The following is a 24,635-nucleotide window of genomic DNA, read 5'->3' as shown; positions in this document are numbered from 1 at the left end:
GACCCCCCATTCACCCTACTGACCCCCATTGACCCCCCATTGACCCCATTGACCCCCATTGACCCCCATTGACCCCATTGACCCCCACTGACCCCATTGACCCCCATTGACCCCATTGACCCCTTCATTGACCCCATGACCCCATATTGACCCCCATTGACCCCATTGACCCCACATTGACCCCCATTCACCCCATTCACCCCATTGACCCCCATTGACCCACATTGACCCCATTGACCCCCATTGACCCCCACTGACCACCATTGACCCCCATTGACCCCCACTGACCCCATTGACCCCCATTGACCCCATTGACCCCCACTGACCCCTATTGACCCCATTCACCCTACTGACCCCTTCATTGACCCCCATTGACCCCATATCCCCTTCATTGACCCCCCATTCACCCTACTGACCCCCATTGACCCCCCATTGACCCCATTGACCCCCATTGACCCCCACTGACCCCCATTGAACCCATTGACCCCCATTGACCCACATTGACCCCATTGACCCCCATTGACCCCCACTGACCCCATTGGCCCCCATTGACCCACATTGACCCCATTGACCCCCATTGACCCCCACTGACCACCATTGACCCTCATTGACCCCCATTGACCCCCATTGACCCCCATTCACCCTATTGACCCCCATTGACCCCCCACTGACCCCATTGACCCCCATTGACCCCATTGACCCCCACTGACCCCTATTGACCCCATTCACCCTACTGACCCCTTCATTGACCCCCATTGACCCCATATCCCCTTCATTGACCCCCCATTCACCCTACTGACCCCCATTGACCCCCCATTGACCCCATTGACCCCCATTGACCCCCACTGACCCACATTGACCCCCATTGACCCCATTGACCCCCACTGACCCCATTGACCCCCACTGACCCCATTGACCCCCATTCACCCCCACTGACCCCATTGACCCCCATTGACCCCCATTGACCCACATTGACCCCATTGACCCCCATTGACCCCCACTGACCCCATTGACCCCCATTGACCCCCATTCACCGTATTGACCCCCATTGACCACCATTGACCACCATTGACCCCCATTGACCCCCATTGACCCCCATTCACCCCATTCACCCCATTGACCCCCACTGACCACCATTGACCCCCATTGACCCCCATTGACCCCCACTGACCCCCACTGACCCCCATTGACCCCATTGACCCCCATTGACCCCATTCACCCCATTGACCCCCATTGACCCCCATTGACCCCATTGACCCCCATTGACCCCCATTCACCCTATTGACCCCCATTGACCCCCCACTGACCCCATTGACCCCCACTGACCCCCATTGACCCCATTGACCCCTTCACTGACCCCCACTGACCCCCATTGACCCCCATTGACCCTATTAACCCCTTCATTGACCCCCCATTCACCCTACTGACCCCTTCATTGACCCCCATTGACCCCATTCACCCCATTGACCCCTTCACTGACCCCCCATTGACCCTATTGACCCCTTCATTGACCCCATTGACCCCATATCCCCTCCATTGACCCCCATTGACCCCATTGACCCCTTCATTGACCCCCCATTCACCCTACTGACCCCTTCATTGACCCCCATTGACCCCATATCCCCTTCCTTGACCCCCATTGACCCCCATTGACCCCCATTGACCCCGTTGACCCCATTGACCCCCATTGACCCCATTGACCCCCATTGACCCTACTGACCCCTCCATTGACCCCCATTGACCCCATTCACCCCATTGACCCCTCCATTGACCCCCCATTGACCCCATATCCCCCCCATTGACTCTGTATCCCTCCGTCGTCCCCTCCATCCCTTCCATTGTCCCATGATGTCCCCATGCCATCCATAACAGCCCGTCGTGTCCCATCCCATAATAATCCCCCATCATCCTGTGCCATCCCATAATAACCCACGTCCCATCCCATAATGCCCATCCTGTCCCATCCCATAATGCTCCCACGCCATCCCATAATGCCCCATAATCCAGCGCCATCCCATAATAATACACGCCCCATCCCATAATGCCCCAATGCGCCATCCCATAATACTCCTGCACCATCCCATAATACTCCTGTCCCATCCCATAATACTCCTGCGCCATCCCATAATGCCCATCCTGTCCCATCCCATAATGCTCCCGCGCCATCCCATAATGCCCCATAATCCAGCGCCATCCCATCATAACCCTGCGCCATCCCATAATAACCCACGCCCCATCCCATAATGCCCCAATGCGCCATCCCATAATACTCTCGCGCCATCCCATAATGCCCATCCTGTCCCATCCCATCATCCTCCCTCGCCATCCCATAATGCCCCATCCCCCCCCCGCCATCCCATCCTGACCCCTCATCCCATAATTCCCCATCCCCCCCGCGCCGTCCCATAATGCACCGCAGCGCCATCCATCCCATAATGCCCTCCTGCTGTCCCCCCTCACAGCGTAACTTCCGCCTTCCTCCATTGGGCGACTCCTGAGGTAACGCTGATCCCACAGCGCCCCCGTGTGTCCCCCCATAGGAACTGCAGCCCCACAGCGCCCCCGTGTGTCCGCCCATAGGAACTGCAGCCCCACAGCGCCCCCGTGTGTCCCCCCATAGGAACTGCAGCCCCACAGCGCCCCCGTGTGTCTCTGTGTCTCCCCATAGCGACTGCAGCCCCACAGCGCCCCCGTGTGTCCGCCCATAGGAACTGCAGCCCCACAGCGCCCCCGTGTGTCCCCCCATAGGAACTGCAGCCCCACAGCGCCCCCGTGTGTCCGCCCATAGCAACTGCAGCCCCACAGCGCCCCCGTGTGTCCCCCCATAGGAACTGCAGCCCCACAGCGCCCCCGTGTGTCCGCCCATAGCAACTGCAGCCCCCGTGTGTCCGCCCATAGGAACTGCAGCCCCGCAGCGCCCCCGTGTGTCCCCCCATAGCGACTGCAGCCCCCGTGTGTCCCCCCATAGCGACTGCAGCCCCACAGCGCCCCCGTGTGTCCCCCCATAGCAACTGCAGCCCTCGTGTGTCCCCCCATAGCGACTGCAGCCCCACAGCGCCCCCGTGTGTCCGCCCATAGGAACTGCAGCCCCGCAGCGCCCCCGTGTGTCCGCCCATAGCAACTGCAGCCCCCGTGTGTCCCCCCATAGGAACTGCAGCCCCACAGCGCCCCCGTGTGTCCGCCCATAGGAACTGCAGCCCCACAGCGCCCCCGTGTGTCCGCCCATAGGAACTGCAGCCCCACAGCGCCCCCGTGTGTCTCTGTGTCTCCCCATAGCGACTGCAGCCCCACAGCGCCCCCGTGTGTCCCCCCATAGCGACTGCAGCCCCACAGCGCCCCCGTGTGTCCCCCCATAGCGACTGCAGCCCCACAGCGCCCCCGTGTGTCCCCCCATAGGAACTGCAGCCCCACAGCGCCCCCGTGTGTCCCCCCATAGCAACTGCAGCCCCACAGCGCCCCCGTGTGTCCGCCCATAGCGACTGCAGCCCCACAGCGCCCCCGTGTGTCCCCCCATAGCGACTGCAGCCCCACAGCGCCCCCGTGTGTCCCCCCATAGCAACTGCAGCGCCCCCCATCACCTTCACCCCATAACTGTCGCCCCACAACCCCAGCTCTCTCACCCCATAAGTGTCACCCCATAACCATAAGCGTCACCCCACTGTGACCCCATATCCCCTCGTAACCCCATAACCGCCCCGCTGACCCCACACCCACCCCACGTCCCAATGTCACCCCATAACCGCACCCCATTGTGACCCACACCCCACTGTGACCCCATAACTGTGCCCCACTGTGACCCCATAACCGCCCCCCTGTCACCCCACACCCCACTGTGACCCCACACCCCCTTGTGACCCCACACCCCCTTGTGACCCCATAACTGACCCCAAATCCACCCCATTGCCACCCCACAGGTGATGCTGAGGAGCTCCGGAAGAAGCGGAAGTGACCCCACAGCCCCACAACCCGCTATGGGGCGGCCCTACAACTCTATGGGGCGGCCCCACAACCTGCTATGGGGCGGCCCTACGATGCTATGGGGCGGCCCTACAACCCGCTATGGGGCGGCCCCAAATGGCCGCTGCTTATTTATTGCCAATAAAGGGAACCCCAAAAACCCCCTTGGGTGCTGTCTTATTGGGGGGGCTGCCCCACACTTATGGGGCTGCCCCACACATATGGGGTCTGACCCACATTTGGGGTCTGTTTCACACTCACGGGGTGCCTCACACTTACGGGGCTGCATCACAATTATGGGCTGCCCCACGCTTATGGGGCTGCCCCACATTTGGGGTCTGCCCCACACTTGCAGGGTGTCCCACACTTATGGGGCTGCCCCACACATATGAGGTGCCCCACATTTGTAAGGTGTCCCACACTTATGGGGCTGCCCCACACTTGGTGCCTGCCCCACACTTATGGGGCTGCATCACACTTATGGGGCTGCCCCACATTTAAGGGCTGCCCCACACTTATAGGGCTGCCCCACACCCGGCTGTGCCCCACACTTATGGGGCTGCAGCCCCCAGGGCTCGGCCCCACACACCCCGCCCCACATTTCTGGGTTCCCACCCCCCTGTGGGCGGAGTTATGGGGCCAAGCCCCCCCCGGTGCCCCCCCCCCCATCGCCCTATGGCTCGCTCAGCTGCCCTGAAGGTCAGCGGGACCCACAGCTCTGCCCCATAGCGCCGGGTTCTGCCCTAAACAGGTGAGTCCTGCCCCACTGCAGTGGGTTCTGCCCCATAGCTGTGAGTTCTGCCCCATAGCACTAGGATCTACCCCATGGTAGTGAGTTCTGCCCCATAGCGCTAGGCTCTGCCCCATAGCAGTGAGTTCTGCCCCATAGAGGTGAGTCCTGCCCCATAACGGTGGGTTCACACCCATAAGGGAGGGCTCAGCCCCATAGCTGTGGGTTCAGCCCCATAGAAGTAGGTTTTACCCCATAGCAGTGAACTCAGCCCCATAGCAGAGGGCTCTGCCCCATAGCGGTGGGTTCTGCCCTAAAGAGGCGAGTTCTGCCCCATAGCTGTGTGTTCAGCCCCATAGCAGAGGGCTCTGCCCCATAGCAGTGGGGTCTCGGGGGAGGTTGGGGACGTGGAGGTTTTGGGGCGGACTTTGGACCCCCGCTGCTGGGGGGGGTGGGGCTGAAGGGGGGGGTGGGGCCGTGAGGCTGATGTGGGGCAGAGGGGGGGTTGATGTGAGGCTGATGTGGGGCTGATGTGGGGCAGCTATGGGGCAGGTGTGGGGCTGATATAGGGCAGCTATGGGGTCGATGTGGGGCTTATGAGGGGCAGATGTGGGGCTGAGATGGGGCTGATGTGGGGTCTGATGTGGGTCTGATGTGGGGCAGCTATAGGACAGCTATGGGGCTGATGTGGGGCAGCTATGGGGCAGATGTGGGGCTGATACGGAGCAGATGTGGGGCGTATGAGGGGCAGATGTGAGGCTGATGTGGGGCTGAGATGGGGCTGAGATGGAGCAGATGTGGGGTTGATGTGGCAGCTATAGGACAGCTATGGGGCTGATGTGGGGCAGCTATGGGGCCAATGTGGGGCTTATGAGGGGCAGATGTGGGGCAGATGTGGGGCTGAGATGGAGCTGATGTGGGGCAGGTGTGGTCTGATGTGGCAGCTATAGGACAGCTATGGGGCTGATGTGGGGCAGATGTGGGGCAGCTATGGGGCAAATGTGGGGCTGATATGGGGCAGATGTGAGGCTGATATGGAGCAGCTATGGGGCCGATGTGGGGCGTATGAGGGGCAGATGCGGGGCAGATGTGGGGCTGAGATGGGGCAGCTTTGGGGTCGATGTGGGGCATATGAGGGGCAGATGCGGGGCAGATGTGGGGCTGAGATGGGGCTGATGTGGGGCAGATGTGGGGCCGGGTCCCATAGATCTATGGGGTGGGACCTCCAGGTTTGTGGGCTATGATTGGGGCCAGGATCTTCAGATCTATGGGGCAGGACCCCCAGATCTATGGGGCCGAAACCAACAGCACCACCATCACCAATGATTTCACCATGAGCAGCACCACTAACATGGCCGACCTCACCAACATGGCTGACGTCACCAAGACTGACACCAACATGGCTGATGTCACCAACATGGCTGACACTGCCAGCACGGCCACCACCAACATGGCTGACCTCACCAACATGGCTGACGTCACCAAGTCCGACACCACCAACATGGCCGACACCAACACTGACAAGACTGACGCCACCAACATGGCTGACACCAACATGGCCAACCACACCAACATGGCCGACCTCACCAACATGGCTGACGTCACCAAGACTGACATCACCAACATGGCCGATGTCAGCAAGACCGACACCACCAACATGGCTGCCACCAACATGGCCGCCACCACCAAGACTGACACCACCAACATGGCTGACTCCAATGTCGCCACCACCACCAACATGGCAGACACCAACATGGCCACCACCAACATGGCTGCCACCAACATGGCCAACCACACCAACATGGCTGACATTGCCGAGACCGACACCACCAACATGGCTGACCTCACCAACATGGCCAATGTCAGCAAGACACACACCACCAACATGGCCGCCACCAACGTGGCTGACACCACCAAGACTGACACCACCAACATGGCTGACTCCAATGTAGCCACCACCACCAACATGGCTGCCACCAACATGGCTGCCACCACCAACATGGCTGACACCAACATAGCTGCCACCACCAAGACTGACACCACCAACATGGCTGACTCCAATGTAGCCACCACCAACATGGCTGCCACCAACAGAGCTGCCACCACCAACATGGCAGACACCAACATGGCCACCACCACCAACATGGCTGACACCAACACGGCAGACACCAACATGGCCACCACCACCAACATGGCTGACACCAACATGGCTGACACCAACATGGCCACCACCACCAACATGGCTGACACCAACATGGCTGACACCAACATGGCCACCACCACCAACATGGCTGACACCAACATGGCTGACACCAACATGGCCAGCACCACCAACATGGCTGACACCAACATGGCTGACACCAACATGGCCACCACCACCAACATGGCTGACACCAACACGGCAGACACCAACATGGCCACCACCACCAACATGGCTGACACCAACACGGCAGACACCAACATGGCCACCACCACCAACATGGCTGACACCAACATGGCTGACACCAACATGGCCACCACCACCAACATGGCTGACACCAACATGGCTGACACCAACATGGCCACCACCACCAACATGGCTGCCACCAACGTAGCCGCCACCACCAACATGGCCGACGCCACCACTGAGGCCCACGCCACCCAGGCCAGCGTCAACATGGCCGCCTCCAGCGCCTCCATCACCAACCCTGCCGCCATGTTGAACACCGCCATGATGAGCGCCGCCATGATGAGCGCCGCCATGTTGAACCCTGCTGCCATGTTGAACCCTTCCATGATGAGCGCCGCCATGTTGAACACCGCCATGTTGAACCCCGCCGCCATGTTGAACCCTTCCATGTTGAACGCCGCCATGTTGAACCCCGCCGCCATGATGGATCCCCCCACCACCAACCCCACCACCACCAATGCCGCCATGATGGATCCCACCATCACCGCCAACCCCACCACAACCAACTCCGCCATGATGAGCCCCACCGCCATATTGAGCCCCACCATGGCCAACCCCACCGCCATGATGGATCCCCACACCACCAACCCCACCGTGTCCAACCCCACCGCCATGATGGATCCCACCACCACCAACCCCACCACGACCAATGCCGCCATGATGGATCCCACCATCACCACCAACCCCACCACAACCAACTCCGCCATGATGAACTCCACCGCCATGATGGATCCCACCGCCACAACCAACCCCACCATGGCCAACCCCACCACCATGATGAACCCCACCGCCATATTGAGCCCCACCACAACCAACCCCACCGCCATGATGGATCCCACCATGACCACCAACCCCACCATGGCCAACCCCACCGCCATGATGAACCCCGCCATGTTGAACGCCACCGCCATATTGAGCCCCACCATGGCCAACCCCACCGCCATGATGGATCCCACCGCCACAACCAACCCCACCATGGCCAACCCCACCGCCATGATGAGACCCCACCGCCAACCCCACCACAACCAACCCCACCGCCATGATGGATCCCACCATGACCACCAACCCCACCATGGCCAACACCACCGCCATGATGAACCCCGCCATGTTGAACGCCACCGCCATGATGAGCCCCACCGCCATATTGAGCCCCACCACAACCAACCCCACCGCCATGATGGATCCCCCCACCACCAACCCCACCATGGCCAACACCACCGCCATGATGGATCCCACCACCATGATGAACACCACCGCCATGATGAGCCCCACCGCCATATTGAGCCCCACCACAACCAACCCCACCGCCATGATGGATCCCAACACCACCAACCCCACCATGACCAACCCCACCATGATGAACCCCACCGCCATATTGAGCCCCACCACAACCAACCCCACCGCCATGATGGATCCCACCATGACCACCAACCCCACCGTGTCCAACCCCACCGCCATGATGGATCCCACCACCACCAACCCCACCACGACCAATGCCGCCATGATGGATCCCACCATCACCACCAACCCCACCATGACCAACTCCACCATGATGAACCCCACCGCCATGATGGATCCCACCATCACCACCAACCCCACCACAACCAACCCCACCGCCATGATGGATCCCACCACCATGATGAATCCCCCCACCACCAACCCCACCACGACCAATGCCGCCATGATGGATCCCACCATCACCACCAACCCCACCACAACCAACTCCGCCATGATGGGCCCCACCGCCATATTGAGCCCCACCGCCACATTGAGCCCCACCATGGCCAACCCCACCACCATGATGAACCCCACCGCCATATTGAGCCCCACCACAACCAACCCCACCGCCATGATGGATCCCAACACCACCAACCCCACCGTGTCCAACCCCACCGCCATGATGAGACCCACGAAGGCCAACCCCACCATGGCCAACCCCACCGCCATGATGGATCCCACCATGACCACCAACCCCACCGTGTCCAACACCACCGCCATGATGAACCCCGCCATGTTGAACGCCACCGCCATGATGAGCCCCACCGCCATATTGAGCCCCACCACAACCAACCCCACCGCCATGATGGATCCCCCCACCACCAACCCCACCATGGCCAACACCACCGCCATGATGGATCCCACCACCATGATGAACACCACCGCCATGATGAGCCCCACCGCCATATTGAGCCCCACCACAACCAACTCCACCGCCATGATGGATCCCACCGCCATGATGGATCCCCACACCACCAACCCCACCATGGCCAACACCACCGCCATGATGGATCCCCCCACCACCAACCCCACCACCACCAATGCCACCATGATGGATCCCACCATCACCACCAACCCCACCATGACCAACTCCGCCATGTTGAACCCCACCGCCATGATGGATCCCACCATCACCACCAACCCCACCACAACCAACTCCGCCATGATGGGCCCCACCGCCATATTGAGCCCCACCATGGCCAACCCCACCGCCATGATGGATCCCAACACCACCAAGCCCACCGTGTCCAACCCAACCGCCATGATGAGACCCACGAAGGCCAACCCCACCATGGCCAACCCCACCGCCATGATGGATCCCACCGCCATGATGGATCCCACCATCACCACCAACCCCACCACCACCCACCCTGGCGCCATGACGATCCCCCCCATGGCCCCCAGCCCCCCCACGACGACCCCCCCCCCCTCCCTCTCTGTCCTCCCTGCTGCCCCCTCCCCACCTTCGCACCCTGGCCCGCCATTGGCTGCAGGAGGATTGCCCGGGCCTCGACCCCGCCGCCCTGCTGGTTGGCCTGAGCCCACGCCTCGCCATCATCGTCTGCAAATCCTCGGGCCTTCTGGCCGGCCTCCCTTTCGCCGACGCCGTTTGGGAGGAATTGGGTTGTCGATCGAGATGGAAAGTTCCGGAAGGAAGTCACGTGACTTCCGGGACGGTGGTGGCGGAAATACGGGGTTCGGCGGCTCGGATCCTACAAGGGGAGCGGGTGGTGCTGGAGGTGCTGGGGAGGTGCAGCGGGACGGCGACGGCGGCCAGGAAGGCGGTGGAGGTGGCGAGGGGGCTGGGATGGGGCGGGGCGGTGGGCGGGACCAGGAAGACCACGCCCGGCTTCCGATTGGTGGAGAAATACGGGCTGTGGGTGGGAGGGGCCGACCCCCATCGTTACGACCTCGGGGGGATGCTGATGGTGAAGGACACCCATAGGGATGCGGCGGGGGTCCCGATGAGGGAGGTAAGTGTGGAGCTTCCGGTAGGGGGGGGGGGGGCAGGGGGCACTTCCGGTGGGGGAGGGGGGCACTTCCGGGGGGAGGAGGGGCAATTATGGGGGTGGGAAGGGTTCGTTTCCGGTGGGGGAGGGGGCACTTCCGGTGGGGGAGGGGGCACTTCCGGGGGAGGAGGGGCAATTATGGCGGGAGGGGGGCAAATATGGGGGTGGGTGAGGCAATTACAGAGGGTGAGGGGCCATTATGGGGAAGGGAAGGGGGCGTTTCCGGTGGGGGAGGGGGCACTTCCGGTGGGGGAGGGGGCACTTCCGGGGGCAGGAGGGGCAATTATGGCGGGAGGGGGGCAAGTATGGGGGTGGGTGGGGTGATCACGTGGGGTGAGGGGCAATTATGGGGGGGTGAGGGGGCGTTTCCGGTGAGGGAGGGGGCACTTCCGGTGGGGGAGGGGGCACTTCCGGGGTAGGAGGGGCAATTATGGTGGGAGGGGGGCAAATATGGGGGTGGGTGAGGCAATTACAGGGGGTGAGGGGCCATTATGGGGAAGGGAAGGGGGCGTTTCCGGTGGGGGAGGGGGCACTTCCGGTAGAGGAGGGGGCACTTCCGGGGGGAGGAGGGGCAATTATGGTGGGAGGGGGGCAAATATGGGGGTGGGTGAGGCAATTACAGGGGGTGAGGGGCCATTATGGGGGAGGGAAGGGTTCGTTTCCGGTGGGGGAGGGGGCACTTCCGGTAGAGGAGGGGGCACTTCCGGGGGGAGGAGGGGCAATTATGGGGAGGGGAAGGGGGCGTTTCCGGTGGTGGAGGGGGCACTTCCGGGGGAGGAGGGGCAATTATGGGGAGGGGAAGGGTTCGTTTCCGGTGGGGGAGGGGGCACTTCCGGTAGAGGAGGGGGCACTTCCGGGGGAGGAGGGGCAATTATGGGGGTGGGTGGGGTGATTACAGAGGCAGAGGGGCAATTATGGAGGAGGGAAGGGGGCGTTTCCGGTGGGGGAGGGGGCACTTCCGGTGGGGGAGGGGGCACTTCCGGTGGGGAGGGGGCACTTCCGGTGGGGGAGGGGGGCACTTCCGGGGGAGGAGGGGGCACTTCCGGGGGAGGAGGGCAAATATGGCTGGAGGGGGGGCAAATACAGCCCCCCCCGATCCCACAGACCCCATAGATTACAACTGACCCCACAGGGCCCCCCTGACCCCACAACCCCATTTGACCCCATAACCCCCGACCCCATAACCCCATCTGAGCCCCCAACCCCATAACCCCACCTGACCCCATAACCCCATAACCCCTGACCCCCTGACCCCATAACCCCATCCGACCCCTGACCCCATAACCCCACCTGACCCCATAACCCCATAACCCCTGACCACCTGACCCCATAACCCCATCCAACCCCCGACCCCATAACCCCATCCGACCCCATAACCCCTGACCCCACAACCCCTGACCCCACAACCCCTGACCCCATAGCCCCATCCAACCCCCCACCCCATAACCCCATCTGACCCCATAACGCCATCTGACGGCATAACCCCACAACCCCCCCGACCCCATAACCCCACCTGACCCCATAACCCCTGACCCCACGACCTTTGACCCCTGACCCCTGACCCCATAACCCCATCCGACCCCATAACCCCATAACTCCTGACCCCCAACCCCATAACCCCACCTGACCCCATAACCCCACAACCCCCCTGACCCCATAACCCCATCCGACCCCATAACCCCACCCGACCCCTGACCCCCGACCCCATAACCCCATCCAACCCCTGACCCCATAACCCCACCTGACCCCATAACCCCATAACCCCATCCAACCCCCAACCCCATAACCCCACCCGACCCCATAACCCCTGACCCCCGACCCCATAACCCCATCCGAGCCCCAACCCCATAACCCCACCTGACCCCATAACCCCATAACCCCTGACCCCCTGACCCCATAACCCCATCCGACCCCTGACCCCATAACCCCACCTGACCCCATAACCCCATAACCCCTGACCCCCTGACCCCATAACCCCATCCAACCCCCGACCCCATAACCCCATCCGACCCCATAACCCCTGACCCCACAACCCCTGACCCCACAACCCCTGACCCCATAGCCCCATCCAACCCCCCACCCCATAACCCCATCTGACCCCATAACGCCATCTGACGGCATAACCCCACAACCCCCCCGACCCCATAACCCCACCTGACCCCATAACCCCTGACCCCACGACCTTTGACCCCTGACCCCTGACCCCATAACCCCATCCGACCCCATAACCCCATAACTCCTGATCCCCAACCCCATAACCCCACCTGACCCCATAACCCCACAACCCCCCTGACCCCATAACCCCATCCGACCCCATAACCCCATCTGAGCCCCCAACCCCATAACCCCACCTGACCCCATAACCCCATAACCCCTGACCCCCTGACCCCATAACCCCATCCGACCCCCGACCCCATAACCCCATCCGACCCCATAACCCCATAACCCCTGACCCCCTGACCCCATAACCCCATCCAACCCCCGACCCCATAACCCCATCCGACCCCATAACCCCTGACCCCACAACCCCTGACCCCATAGCCCCATCCAACCCCCCACCCCATAACCCCATCTGACCCCATAACGCCATCTGACGGCATAACCCCACAACCCCCCCGACCCCATAACCCCACCTGACCCCATAACCCCTGACCCCACGACCTTTGACCCCTGACCCCTGACCCCATAACCCCATCCGACCCCATAACCCCATAACTCCTGACCCCCAACCCCATAACCCCACCTGACCCCATAACCCCACAACCCCCCTGACCCCATAACCCCATCCGACCCCATAACCCCACCCGACCCCTGACCCCCGACCCCATAACCCCATCCCACAACCCCTGACCCCATAACCCCACCTGACCCCATAACCCCATAACCCCATAACCCCTGACCCCTGCCCCCATAACCCCACCCGACCCCACAACCCCTGACCCCACGACCTTTGACCCCTGACCCCTGACCCCATAACCCCATCCGACCCCATAACCCCTGACCTCATAACCCCATCTGACCCCATAACCCCACCCGACCCCACAACCCCTGACCCCACGACCTTTGACCCCTGACCCCCAACCCCATAACCCCACCTGACCCCATAACCCCACCTGACCCCATAACCCCTGACCCCACAACCCCTGACCCCATAGCCCCATCCAACCCCCGACCCCATAACCCCCCTGACCCCATAACCCCATCCAACCCCACCTGACCCCATAACCCCACCCGACCCCACAACCCCTGACCCCTGACCCCATAACCCCTGACCCCATAACCCCATCCGACTCCCGACCCCATAACCCCATCTGACCCCATAACCCCTGACCCCATAACCCCATCTGACCCCATAACCCCTGACCCCATAACCCCATCTGACCCCATAACCCCACCCGACCCCACAACCCCTGACCCCACGACCTTTGACCCCTGACCCCCGACCCCATAACCCCATCTGACCCCATAACCCCACCTGATCCCATAACCCCATAACCCCATCCGACCCCATAACCCCATAACCCCATCCAACCCCACCCGACCCCACAACCCCTGACCCCACGACCTTTGACCCCTGACCCCCGACCCCATAACCCCATCCGACCCCATAACCCCACCTGACCCCATAACCCCATAACTCCTGACCCCCGACCCCATAACCCCATCTGACCCCATAACCCCATCCGACCCCACAACCCCTGACCCCTGACCCCCGACCCCATAACCCCATCTGACCCCATAACCCCTGACCCCCTGACCCCCGACCCCATAACCCCATCTGACCCCATAACCCCATCCGACCCCCAACCCCATAACCCCACCTGACCCCATAACCCCATCGGACCCCATAACCCCTGACCCCCTGACCCCATAACCCCATCTGACTCCCGACCCCATAACTCCCCCTACCCCATAACCCCCCTGACCCCATAACCCCTGACCCCCGACCCCATAACCCCACCTGACCCCATAACCTCATAACCCCTGACCCCCGACCCCACAACCCCTGACCCCACGACCTTTGACCCCTGACCCCTGACCCCCAGCTGGTCTCAGCCGCCCGTCGCGCCGCGGGTTTCAGCCGCCGCGTGGAGGTGGAGTGCGGGAGCGCAGGGGAGGCGCTGGAAGCGGCGCAGAGCGGAGCCGACATCGTGCTGCTGGACAACATGCGGCCGCGGGTACCCTATAAATGACCCTACAAATGGCCCTATAAATGGCCCTATAATGACCCTATAATGACCCTATAAATGGCCCTACAAATGGCCCTATAAATGGCCCTATAAGTGACCCTATAAATGGCCCTATAAATGGCCCTATAAATGGCCCTATAACTGACCCTATAACGGCCCTATAACTGATCCTATAAATGACCCTATAACGGCCCTATAAATGGCCCTATAAGTGACCCTATAACTGCCCTATAAGTGACCCTATAAATGACCCTATAAATGGCCCTATAAGTGACCCTATAACTGACCCTATAACGGCCCTATAAATGGCCCTATAAGTGACCCTATAAATGGCCCTATAACGGCCCTATAAATGGCCCTATAAGTGACCCTATAAATGGCCCTATAACGGCCCTATAAATGGCCCTATAAGTGACCCTATAAATGGCCCTATAACGGCCCTATAAATGACCCTACAACGGCCCTACAACGGCCCTATAACTGACCCTATAAGTGACCCTATAACGGCCCTATAACTGACCCTATAAATGACCCTACAACGGCCCTATAAATGACCCTATAACTGACCCTATAACGGCCCTATAAGTGACCCTACAACTGACCCTATAGCTGCCCTATAAATGACCCTATAACGGCCCTATAACTGACCCTATAAGTGACCCTATAACTGACCCTATAACGGCCCTATAAATGGCCCTATAAGTGACCCTATAAATGACCCTATAAATGGCCCTATAAGTGACCCTATAAATGGCCCTATAACTGACCCTATAACGGCCCTATAAATGACCCTATAAGTGACCCTATAAATGGCCCTATAAATGGCCCTATAAGTGACCCTATAACTGCCCTATAACTGACCCTATAAATGACCCTATAACGGCCCTATAAATGGCCCTATAAGTGACCCTATAACTGCCCTATAAGTGACCCTATAAATGACCCTATAACGGCCCTATAACTGATCCTATAAATGACCCTATAACGGCCCTATAAATGGCCCTATAAGTGACCCTATAACTGACCCTATAACTGCCCTATAAATGACCCTATAACTGACCCTATAACTGACCCTATAACGGCCCTATAAATGACCCTATAAGTGACCCTATAAATGGCCCTATAAATGGCCCTATAAGTGACCCTATAACTGACCCTATAACGGCCCCAAAACGGCCCCATAACGGCCCTATAACTGACCCTATAATGACCGTATAAATGACCCTATAACTGACCCTATAACTGACCTATAACGGCCCTATAAATGACCCTATAACTGACCCTATAACTGCCCTATAAATGACCCTATAACTGACCCTATAAATGACCCTATAACTGACCCTATAACCGACCATATAACGGCCCTATAACTGAACCTATAAGTGACCCTACAACTGACCCTATAACTGACCCTATAACGGACCTATAAATGACCCTATAACTGACCCTATAAGTGACCCTATAAATGACCCTACAACTGACCCTATAACTGACCCTATAACGGCCCTATAAATGACCCTATAACTGACCCTATAACTGCCCTATAAATGACCCTATAAGTGACCCTATAAATGGCCCTATAAATGACCCTATAACGGCCCTATAACTGACCCTACAACTGACCCTATAGCTGCCCTATAAATGACCCTACAACGGCCCTATAAATGACCCTATAACTGACCCTATAACGGCCCTATAACTGATCCTATAAATGACCCTATAACGGCCCTATAAATGGCCCTATAAGTGACCCTATAACTGCCCTATAAGTGACCCTATAACTGACCCTATAACGGCCCTATAACTGATCCTATAAATGACCCTATAACGGCCCTATAAATGGCCCTATAAGTGACCCTATAACTGACCCTATAACTGCCCTATAAATGACCCTATAACTGACCCTATAAATGACCCTATAACGGCCCTATAAATGGCCCTATAAGTGACCCTATAACTGCCCTATAAGTGACCCTATAAATGACCCTATAACGGCCCTATAAATGACCCTATAAATGACCCTATAACGGCCCTATAAATGGCCCTATAAGTGACCCTATAACTGACCCTATAACTGCCCTATAAATGACCCTATAAATGACCCTATAACTGACCCTATAACTGCCCTATAAATGACCCTATAAGTGACCCTATAAATGGCCCTATAAATGACCCTATAACGGCCCTATAACTGACCCTACAACTGACCCTATAGCTGCCCTATAAATGACCCTAAACGGCCCTATAAATGACCCTATAACTGACCCTATAACGGCCCTATAACTGATCCTATAAATGACCCTATAACGGCCCTATAAATGGCCCTATAAGTGACCCTATAACTGCCCTATAAGTGACCCTATAAATGACCCTATAACGGCCCTATAACTGATCCTATAAATGACCCTATAACGGCCCTATAAATGGCCCTATAAGTGACCCTATAACTGACCCTATAACTGCCCTATAAATGACCCTATAACTGACCCTATAACTGACCCTATAACGGCCCTATAAATGACCCTATAAGTGACCCTATAAATGGCCCTATAAATGGCCCTATAAGTGACCCTATAACTGACCCTATAACGGCCCCAAAACGGCCCCATAACGGCCCTATAACTGACCCTATAATGACCGTATAAATGACCCTATAACTGACCCTATAACGGCCCTATAACGGCCCTATAAATGACCCTATAACTGACCCTATAACTGCCCTATAAATGACCCTATAACTGACCCTATAAATGACCCTATAACTGACCCTATAACCGACCATATAACGGCCCTATAACTGAACCTATAAGTGACCCTACAACTGACCCTATAACTGACCCTATAACGGACCTATAAATGACCCTATAACTGACCCTATAAGTGACCCTATAAATGACCCTACAACTGACCCTATAACTGACCCTATAACGGCCCTATAAATGACCCTATAACTGACCCTATAACTGCCCTATAAATGACCCTATAAGTGACCCTATAAATGGCCCTATAAATGACCCTATAACGGCCCTATAACTGACCCTACAACTGACCCTATAGCTGCCCTATAAATGACCCTACAACGGCCCTATAAATGACCCTATAACTGACCCTATAACGGCCCTATAACTGATCCTATAAATGACCCTATAACGGCCCTATAAATGGCCCTATAAGTGACCCTATAACTGCCCTATAAATGACCCTATAACTGACCCTATAACGGCCCTATAAATGACCCTATAAGTGACCCTATAACTGACCCTATAACGGCCCCAAAACGGCCCCATAACGGCCCTATAACTGACCCTATAATGACCCTATAAATGACCCTATAACTGACCCTATAAGTGACCCTATAACTGACCCTATAACTGATCCTATAAATGGCCCCACAACGGCCCTATAACTGACCCTATAAATGACCCTATACTGACCCTATAACGGCCCTACAACGGCCCCATAACGGCCCTATAAATGATCCTACAACAGCCCTATAAGTGACCCTATAACGGCCCTATAAGTGACCCTATAACTGACCCTACAACGGCCCCATAACTGCCCCAAAACGGCCCTATAACTGACCCTATAACTGACCCTATAACGGCCCTATAAATGACCCTACAACAGCCCTATAACTGACCCTATAACTGACCCTATAAGTGACCCTATAACTGACCCTACAACAGCCCTACAACGGCCCCATAACCGCCCCAAAACGGCCCTATAACTGACCCTATAACTGACCCTATAATGGCCCCATAACCACCCCATAACGGCCCTATAAATGACCCTACAACGGCCCTACAACGGCCCTATAACTGATCCTATAACTGACCCTATAAGTGACCCTATAACTGATCCTATAACAGCCCTGCAACGGCCCCATAACCACCCCAAAACGGCCCCATAACTGACCCTATAAGTGACCCTATAAATGACCCTACAATGGCCCTACAACGGCCCTGCAACGGCCCCATAACTGACCCTATAACTGACCCTATAGTTGACCCTATAACTGGCCCCATAACCCCCCCCCATCTCCCTATGGATCGACCCCCCCCCTCCCGCTATGGGGGCAGCCCCACAACCCCCTCCCCTATGATCGACCCCCCCCCCCCCCGCTATGGGGCAGCCCCACAACCCCTCCCCCCATCCCTATGGGGCAGCCCCATAAGTGTGGCGTTTCGGCAGGACCTCCAACCCACAACCCCCCCAGTCGCTATGGGGCAGCCCCACAACTCCCCCCCCCCCTATGGTTCGACCCAATGCCCCCCCCCCCCCCGCGCTATGGGGCAGCCCCACAACCCCCCCCCCTATGGATCGACACCCCCCCCCCCCCGCCTATGGGGCAGCCCCACAACCCCCCCCCCATCTCCCTATGGATCGACCCCCCCCCCTCCCGCTATGGGGCAGCCCCACAACCCCCCCCCATCTCCCTATGGATCGACACCCCCCCCCCCCGCTATGGGCAGCCCCACAACCCCCCCCCCATCTCCCTATGGATCGACCCCCCCCCCCCCCCGCTATGGGGCAGCCCCACAACACCCCCCCCATCTCCCTATGGATCGACCCCCCCCCTCTCCCGCTATGGGGCCAGCCCCACAACCCCCTCCCCTATGGATCGACCCCCCCCCCTCCCGCTATGGGGCAGCCCCACAACCCCCTCCCCTATGGATCGACCCCCCCCCCCCCCGCTATGGGGGCAGCCCCACAAGCCCCTCCCCCCATCCCTATGGGGCAGCCCCATAAGTGTGGCGTTTCGGCAGGACCTCCAACCCACAACCCCCCAGTCGCTATGGGGCAGCCCCACAACTCCCCCCCCCCCTATGGTTCGACCCAATGCCCCCCCCCCCCCCCGCGCTATGGGGCAGCCCCACAACCCCCCCCCCTATGGATCGACACCCCCCCCCCCGCTATGGGGCAGCCCACAACCCCCCCCCATCTCCCTATGGATCGACCCCCCCCCTCCCGCTATGGGGCAGCCCCACAACCCCCTCCCCTATGGATCGACCCCCCCCCTCCCGCTATGGGGCAGCCCCACAACCCCTCCCCCCATCCCTATGGGGCAGCCCCATAAGTGTGGCGTTTCGGCGGCAGGACCTCCAACCCACAACCCCCCCAGTCGCTATGGGGGCAGCCCCACAACTCCCCCCCCCCCCTATGGTTCGACCAATGCCCCCCCCCCCCCCCGCGCTATGGGGGCAGCCCCACAACCCCCCCCCCATGATTGACCCCACCCCCATCTCCCTATGGGGCAGCCCCCACAACCCCACCCTGGTCCCTATGGATCGACCCCCCCCCCCCCCGCTATGGGGCAGCCCCACAACCCCCCCCCCCCGCTATGGGGCAGCCCCACAACCCCCCCGTCTCCCTCTATGGGGCAGCCCCCACACCCCCTCCCTATGGTTCGACACCCTCCCGCTATGGGCCGCCCCACAACCCCCCCCCCCGCTATGGGGCAGCCCCACAACCCCCCCCCCGCTATGGGGCAGCCCCACAACCCCCTCCCCTATGGATCGACCCCCCCCCCCTCCAGCTATGGGGCAGCCCCACAACCCCCCCCCCCCCCCCCCCGCTATGGGGCAGCCCCACAACCCCCTCCTCCCCCCCCATGCTATGGGGCAGCCCCACAACCCCCTCCCCCCCCCCATGCTATGGGGCAGCCCACAACCCCCTCCTCCCCCCCCCATGCTATGGGGCAAGCCCCACAACCCCCCCCCCCCCCCCCGCTATGGGGCAGCCCCACAACCCCCTCCTCCCCCCCCCATGCTATGGGGCAGCCCCACAACCCCCCCCCTCCTGCCCCCCCATGCTATGGGGCAGCCCCACAACCCCCCCGTCTCCCTCTATGGGGCAGCCCCACAACCCCCCCCTCCCCCCCCCATGCTATGGGGCAGCCCCACAACCCCCTCCCCCCCCCCGCTATGGGGCAGCCCCACAACCCCCCCATGCTATGGGGCAGCCCCATAAGCGCTTTGTTCCGGGCAGGAGCTGCAGGCGGCGGCGGCGGCGCTGAAGAGCCGTTGGCCGCGGGTTGTGGTGGAGGCGAGCGGCGGCATCACGGCGGCGGCGCTGCCCCACTGCGCGGGGCCCCACATCGACGTGGTTTCTATGGGGGCTCTGACCCACAGCGCCCCCCCCGTCGATTTCAGCCTGCGGGTCTTAAGGGGGGGGGGGGGGGGGGGAGTTTGTGGGGTCAGGGGGGTTATGGGGGGGGTTATAGGGGCAGCCTATGGGGTGGGAGCCCATAGAGAGACATTGGGGTCAGGTTATGGGGTGGGAGCCCATAGAGAGGCTTTGGGGTCAGGTTATGGGGTGGGAGCCCATAGAGAGACATTGGGGTCAGGTTATGGGGTGGGAGCCCATAAAGGGGTTTTTGGGGTCAGCTTATGGGGTGGGAGCCCATAAAGGGGGCTTTGGGGTCAGGTTATGGGGTGGGAGCCCATAGAGGGGCTTTGGGGTCAGGATGAAACATTGGGGTCAGGTTATGGGGTGGGAGCCCATAGAGGGGCTTTGGGGTCAGGATATGGGGTGGGAGCCCATAGAGAGACATTGGGGTCAGGTTATGGGGTGGGAGCCCATAAAGGGGCTTTGGGGTCAGCTTATGGGGTGGGAGCCCATAGGGAGGCTTTGGGGTCAGGTTATGGGGTGGGAGCCCATAAAGAATCATTGGGGCCAGGTTATGGGGTGGGAGCCCATAGAGAGACATTGGGGTCAGGTTATGGGGTGGGAGCCCATAGAGAGACATTGGGGTCTGGTTATGGGGTGGGAGCCCATAGAGAGACATTGGGGTCAGGTTATGGGGTGGGAGCCCATAGAGAGACATTGGGGTCAGCTTATGGGGTGGGAGCCCATAGAGAGACATTGGGGTCAGGTTATGGGGTGGGAGCCCATAGAGGGGCTTTGGGGTCAGGTTATGGGGTGGGAGCCCATAGAGAGACATTGGGGTCAGGTTATGGGGTGGGAGCCCATAGAGAGACATTGGGGTCAGGTTATGGGGTGGGAGCCCATAAAGGGGCTTTGGGGTCAGGTTATGGGGTGGGAGCCCATAGAGAGACATTGGGGTCAGGTTATGGGGTGGGAGCCCATAAAGGGGCTTTGGGGTCAGGATGAAACATTGGGGTCAGCTTATGGGGTGGGAGCCCATAGAGAGACATTGGGGTCTGGTTATGGGGTGGGAGCCCATTAAAGGGGCTTTGGGGCCAGGTTATGGGGTGGGAGCCCATAAAGGGCTTTGGGGTCAGGATGAATCATTGGGGTCAGCTTATGGGGTGGGAGCCCATAGAGAGACATTGGGGTCAGGTTATGGGGTGGGAGCCCATAAAGGGGCTTTGGGGTCTGGTTATGGGGTGGGAGCCCATAGAGAGACATTGGGGTCAGGTTATGGGGTGGGAGCCCATAAAGGGGCTTTGGGGTCAGGTTATGGGGTGGGAGCCCATAAAGGGGCTTTGGGGTCAGGTTATGGGGTGGGAGCCCATAGAGAGACATTGGGGTCAGGTTATGGGGTGGGAGCCCATAAGAGGGGCTTTGGGGTCAGGTTATGGGGTGGGAGCCCATAAAGGGGCTTTGGGGTCAGCTTATGGGGTGGGAGCCCATAGAGGGGCTTTGGGGTCAGGTTATGGGGTGGGAGCCCATAAAGGGGCTTGGGGTCAGGATGAAACATTGGGGTCAGGTTATGGGGTGGGAGCCCATAAAGGGGCTTTGGGGTCAGGATGAAACATTGGGGTCAGGTTATGGGGTGGGAGCCCATAGAGAGACATTGGGGTCAGGTTATGGGTGGGGAGCCCATAAAGGGGCTTTGGGGTCAGCTTATGGGGTGGGAGGCCCATAGAGGGGCTTTGGGGTCAGGTTATGGGGTGGGAGCCCATAAAGGGGCTTTGGGGTCAGGATGAAACATTGGGGTCAGGTTATGGGGTGGGAGCCCATAAAGGGGCTTTGGGGTCAGGATGAAACATTGGGGTCAGGTTATGGGGTGGGAGCCCATAGAGAGACATTGGGGTCAGGTTATGGGGTGGGAGCCCATAAAGGGGCTTTGGGGTCAGGTTATGGGGTGGGAGCCCATAAAGGGGCTTTGGGGTCAGGTTATGGGGTGGGAGCCCATAAAGGGGCTTTGGGGTCAGGATGAAACATTGGGGTCAGGTTATGGGGTGGGAGCCCCATAAAGGGCTTTGGGGGTCAGGATGAAACATTGGGGTCAGGTTATGGGGTGGGAGCCCATAGAGAGACATTGGGGTCAGGTTATGGGGTGGGAGCCCATAAAGGGGCTTTGGGGTCAGGATGAATCATTGGGGTCAGCTTATGGGGTGGGGAGCCCATAGGGAGGCTTTGGGGTCAGGTTATGGGGTGGGAGCCCATAAAGGGGTTTTTGGGTCAGCTTATGGGGTGGGAGCCCATAGAGAGGACATTGGGGTCAGGTTATGGGGTGGGAGCCCATAGAGAGACATTGGGGTCTGGTTATGGGGTGGGAGCCCATAAAGGGGCTTTGGGGTCAGGATGAAACATTGGGGTCAGCTTATGGGGTGGGAGCCCATAAAGGGGCTTTGGGGTCAGGTTATGGGGTGGGAGCCCATAAAGAATCATTGGGGCCCAGGTTATGGGGTGGAGCCCATAGAGAGACATTGGGGTCAGGTTATGGGGTGGGAGCCCATAGAGAGACATTGGGATCAGGTTATGGGGTGGGAGCCCATAGAGAGACATTGGGGTCTGGTTATGGGGTGGGAGCCCATAGAGAGGCTTTGGGGTCAGGTTATGGGGGTGGGAGCCCATAAAGGGGCTTTGGGGTCAGGTTATGGGTGGGAGCCCATAAAGGGGCATTGGGTCAGCTTATGGGGTGGGAGCCCATAGAGAGACATTGGGGTCAGGTTATGGGGTGGGAGCCCATAAAGGGGCTTTGGGGTCAGCTAATGGGGTGGGGAGCCCATAAAGGGGCTTTGGGGTCAGGTTATGGGGTGGGAGCCCATAGAGAGACATTGGGGTCAGGTTATGGGGTGGGAGCCCATAAAGGGGCTTTGGGGTCAGCTTATGGGGTGGGAGCCCATAAAAGGGGCTTTGGGGGTCAGGTTATGGGGTGGGAGCCCATAAAGGGGTTTTGGGGTCAGCCTAATGCAATGGGACCCCAATTTTGTTCTATGGGGTCAACCAAATGCCCCCCCAGAACCCCACAGGACCCACCCAAGACCCCCCAGCACCCCATAAGACCCCATAAGACCCAATCAGCACCCCATAAGACCCCATAAGACCCCCCCAAGACCCCCCAGCACCCCACAAGACCCCATAAGACCCCCCAGCACCCAATAAGACCCCCCAAGACCCCATAAGACCCCTCAGCACCCCATAGACCCCCCCCAAGACCCCCCAGCACCCCATAAGACCCCATAAGACCCCCCAAGATCCCCCAGCACCCCATAAGACCCCATAAGACCCCATAAGACCCCCCAAGATCCCCCAGCACCCATAAGACCCATAAGCCTTCCCAGCACCCCACAAGACCCCCCAGCACCCCATAAGACCCCCCAAGACCCCATAAGACCCCTCAGCACCCCATAAGACCCCACAAGACCCACCAAGACCCCCCAAGACCCCCCAGCACCCCATAAGACCCCATAAGACCCCTCAAGACCCCCCAAGACCCCCCAGCACCCCATAAGACCCCATAAGACCCCCCAAGACTCCCCAAGACCCCCCAGCACCCCATAAGACCCCACAAGACCCACCAAGACCCCCCAAGACCCCTCAGCACCCCATAAGACCCCATAAGACCCCATAAGACCCCCCAAGACCCCCCAAGACCCCCCAGCACCCCATAAGACCCCATAAGACCCCATAAGACCCCCCAGCACCCCATACGACCCCACAAGACCCACCCAAGACCCCCCAGCACCCCATAAGACCCCATAAGACCCCCCAGCACCCCACAAGACCCCCCAGCACCCCATAAGACCCCATAAGACCCCCCAAGACACCATAAGACCCCTCAGCACCCCACAAGACCCCATAAGACCCCCATAAAGCCCCCCCCAGCA

General features: G+C 59.5%; 2 protein-coding genes and 3 long non-coding RNA genes across 18 annotated transcripts in view; all 5 read left to right on the top strand.

The window, feature by feature from the left end:
• Window positions 1-4,117, top strand: part of LOC128075723 (sarcoplasmic/endoplasmic reticulum calcium ATPase 1) — a gene marked incomplete at its 5' end in the record, with an annotated part of 54,606 nt that extends 50,489 nt beyond the window's left edge. The window contains 2 exons of the mRNA XM_052672717.1: window positions 2,463-2,499; window positions 3,915-4,117. Coding sequence (XP_052528677.1) covers window positions 2,463-2,467 — 5 coding nt within the window. The remainder of the gene's footprint in view (window positions 1-2,462; window positions 2,500-3,914) is intronic.
• Window positions 4,118-4,609: 492 nt separating this feature from the next.
• LOC128075722 (mucin-5AC-like) lies at window positions 4,610-20,793 on the top strand (the record flags this gene model as incomplete). Its single annotated transcript, XM_052672716.1, has 15 exons — window positions 4,610-4,708; window positions 5,996-6,269; window positions 6,303-6,400; window positions 6,464-6,525; window positions 6,562-6,742; window positions 7,157-7,683; window positions 8,095-8,135; window positions 8,644-8,678; window positions 8,808-8,858; window positions 8,931-9,041; window positions 9,309-9,341; window positions 9,453-9,787; window positions 9,819-10,387; window positions 14,470-14,601; window positions 20,602-20,793. Coding segments are annotated over exons 2-15 (2,616 nt in total), but the record flags the coding sequence as incomplete, so codon positions are not given.
• On the top strand, window positions 4,742-5,441 carry LOC128075719 (uncharacterized). Its single transcript, XR_008204035.1, has 3 exons — window positions 4,742-4,872; window positions 4,933-5,219; window positions 5,308-5,441. It is a non-coding gene; the product is annotated as an uncharacterized LOC128075719 (long non-coding RNA).
• LOC128075714 (uncharacterized) lies at window positions 15,369-17,383 on the top strand. Its single transcript, XR_008204024.1, has 3 exons — window positions 15,369-15,715; window positions 15,997-16,066; window positions 17,050-17,383. It is a non-coding gene; the product is annotated as an uncharacterized LOC128075714 (long non-coding RNA).
• Window positions 20,794-20,824: 31 nt separating the features above from the next.
• On the top strand, window positions 20,825-24,047 carry LOC128075724 (uncharacterized). Of its 14 annotated transcripts, none has more exons than XR_008204046.1 (8): window positions 20,963-21,253; window positions 21,605-21,643; window positions 21,877-21,915; window positions 22,151-22,228; window positions 22,422-22,577; window positions 22,909-22,948; window positions 23,106-23,163; window positions 23,673-24,047. It is a non-coding gene; the product is annotated as an uncharacterized LOC128075724 (long non-coding RNA). The 14 variants fall into 14 exon arrangements; XR_008204044.1 differs by lacking the exon at window positions 21,877-21,915 and adding an exon at window positions 21,683-21,779; XR_008204047.1 differs by lacking the exons at window positions 20,963-21,253; window positions 21,605-21,643; window positions 21,877-21,915 and adding exons at window positions 20,825-20,881; window positions 21,449-21,487.
• Window positions 24,048-24,635: the final 588 nt, after the last annotated feature.

This window comes from Tympanuchus pallidicinctus, unplaced genomic scaffold (assembly GCF_026119805.1).
Source record: "Tympanuchus pallidicinctus isolate F22 unplaced genomic scaffold, pur_lepc_1.0 scaffold125, whole genome shotgun sequence".
Classification (NCBI taxonomy): Eukaryota; Metazoa; Chordata; class Aves; order Galliformes; family Phasianidae; genus Tympanuchus; species Tympanuchus pallidicinctus.
Note: the sequence above shows the minus strand (reverse complement) of the source record. Positions and strands in the feature narration are given on the sequence as shown.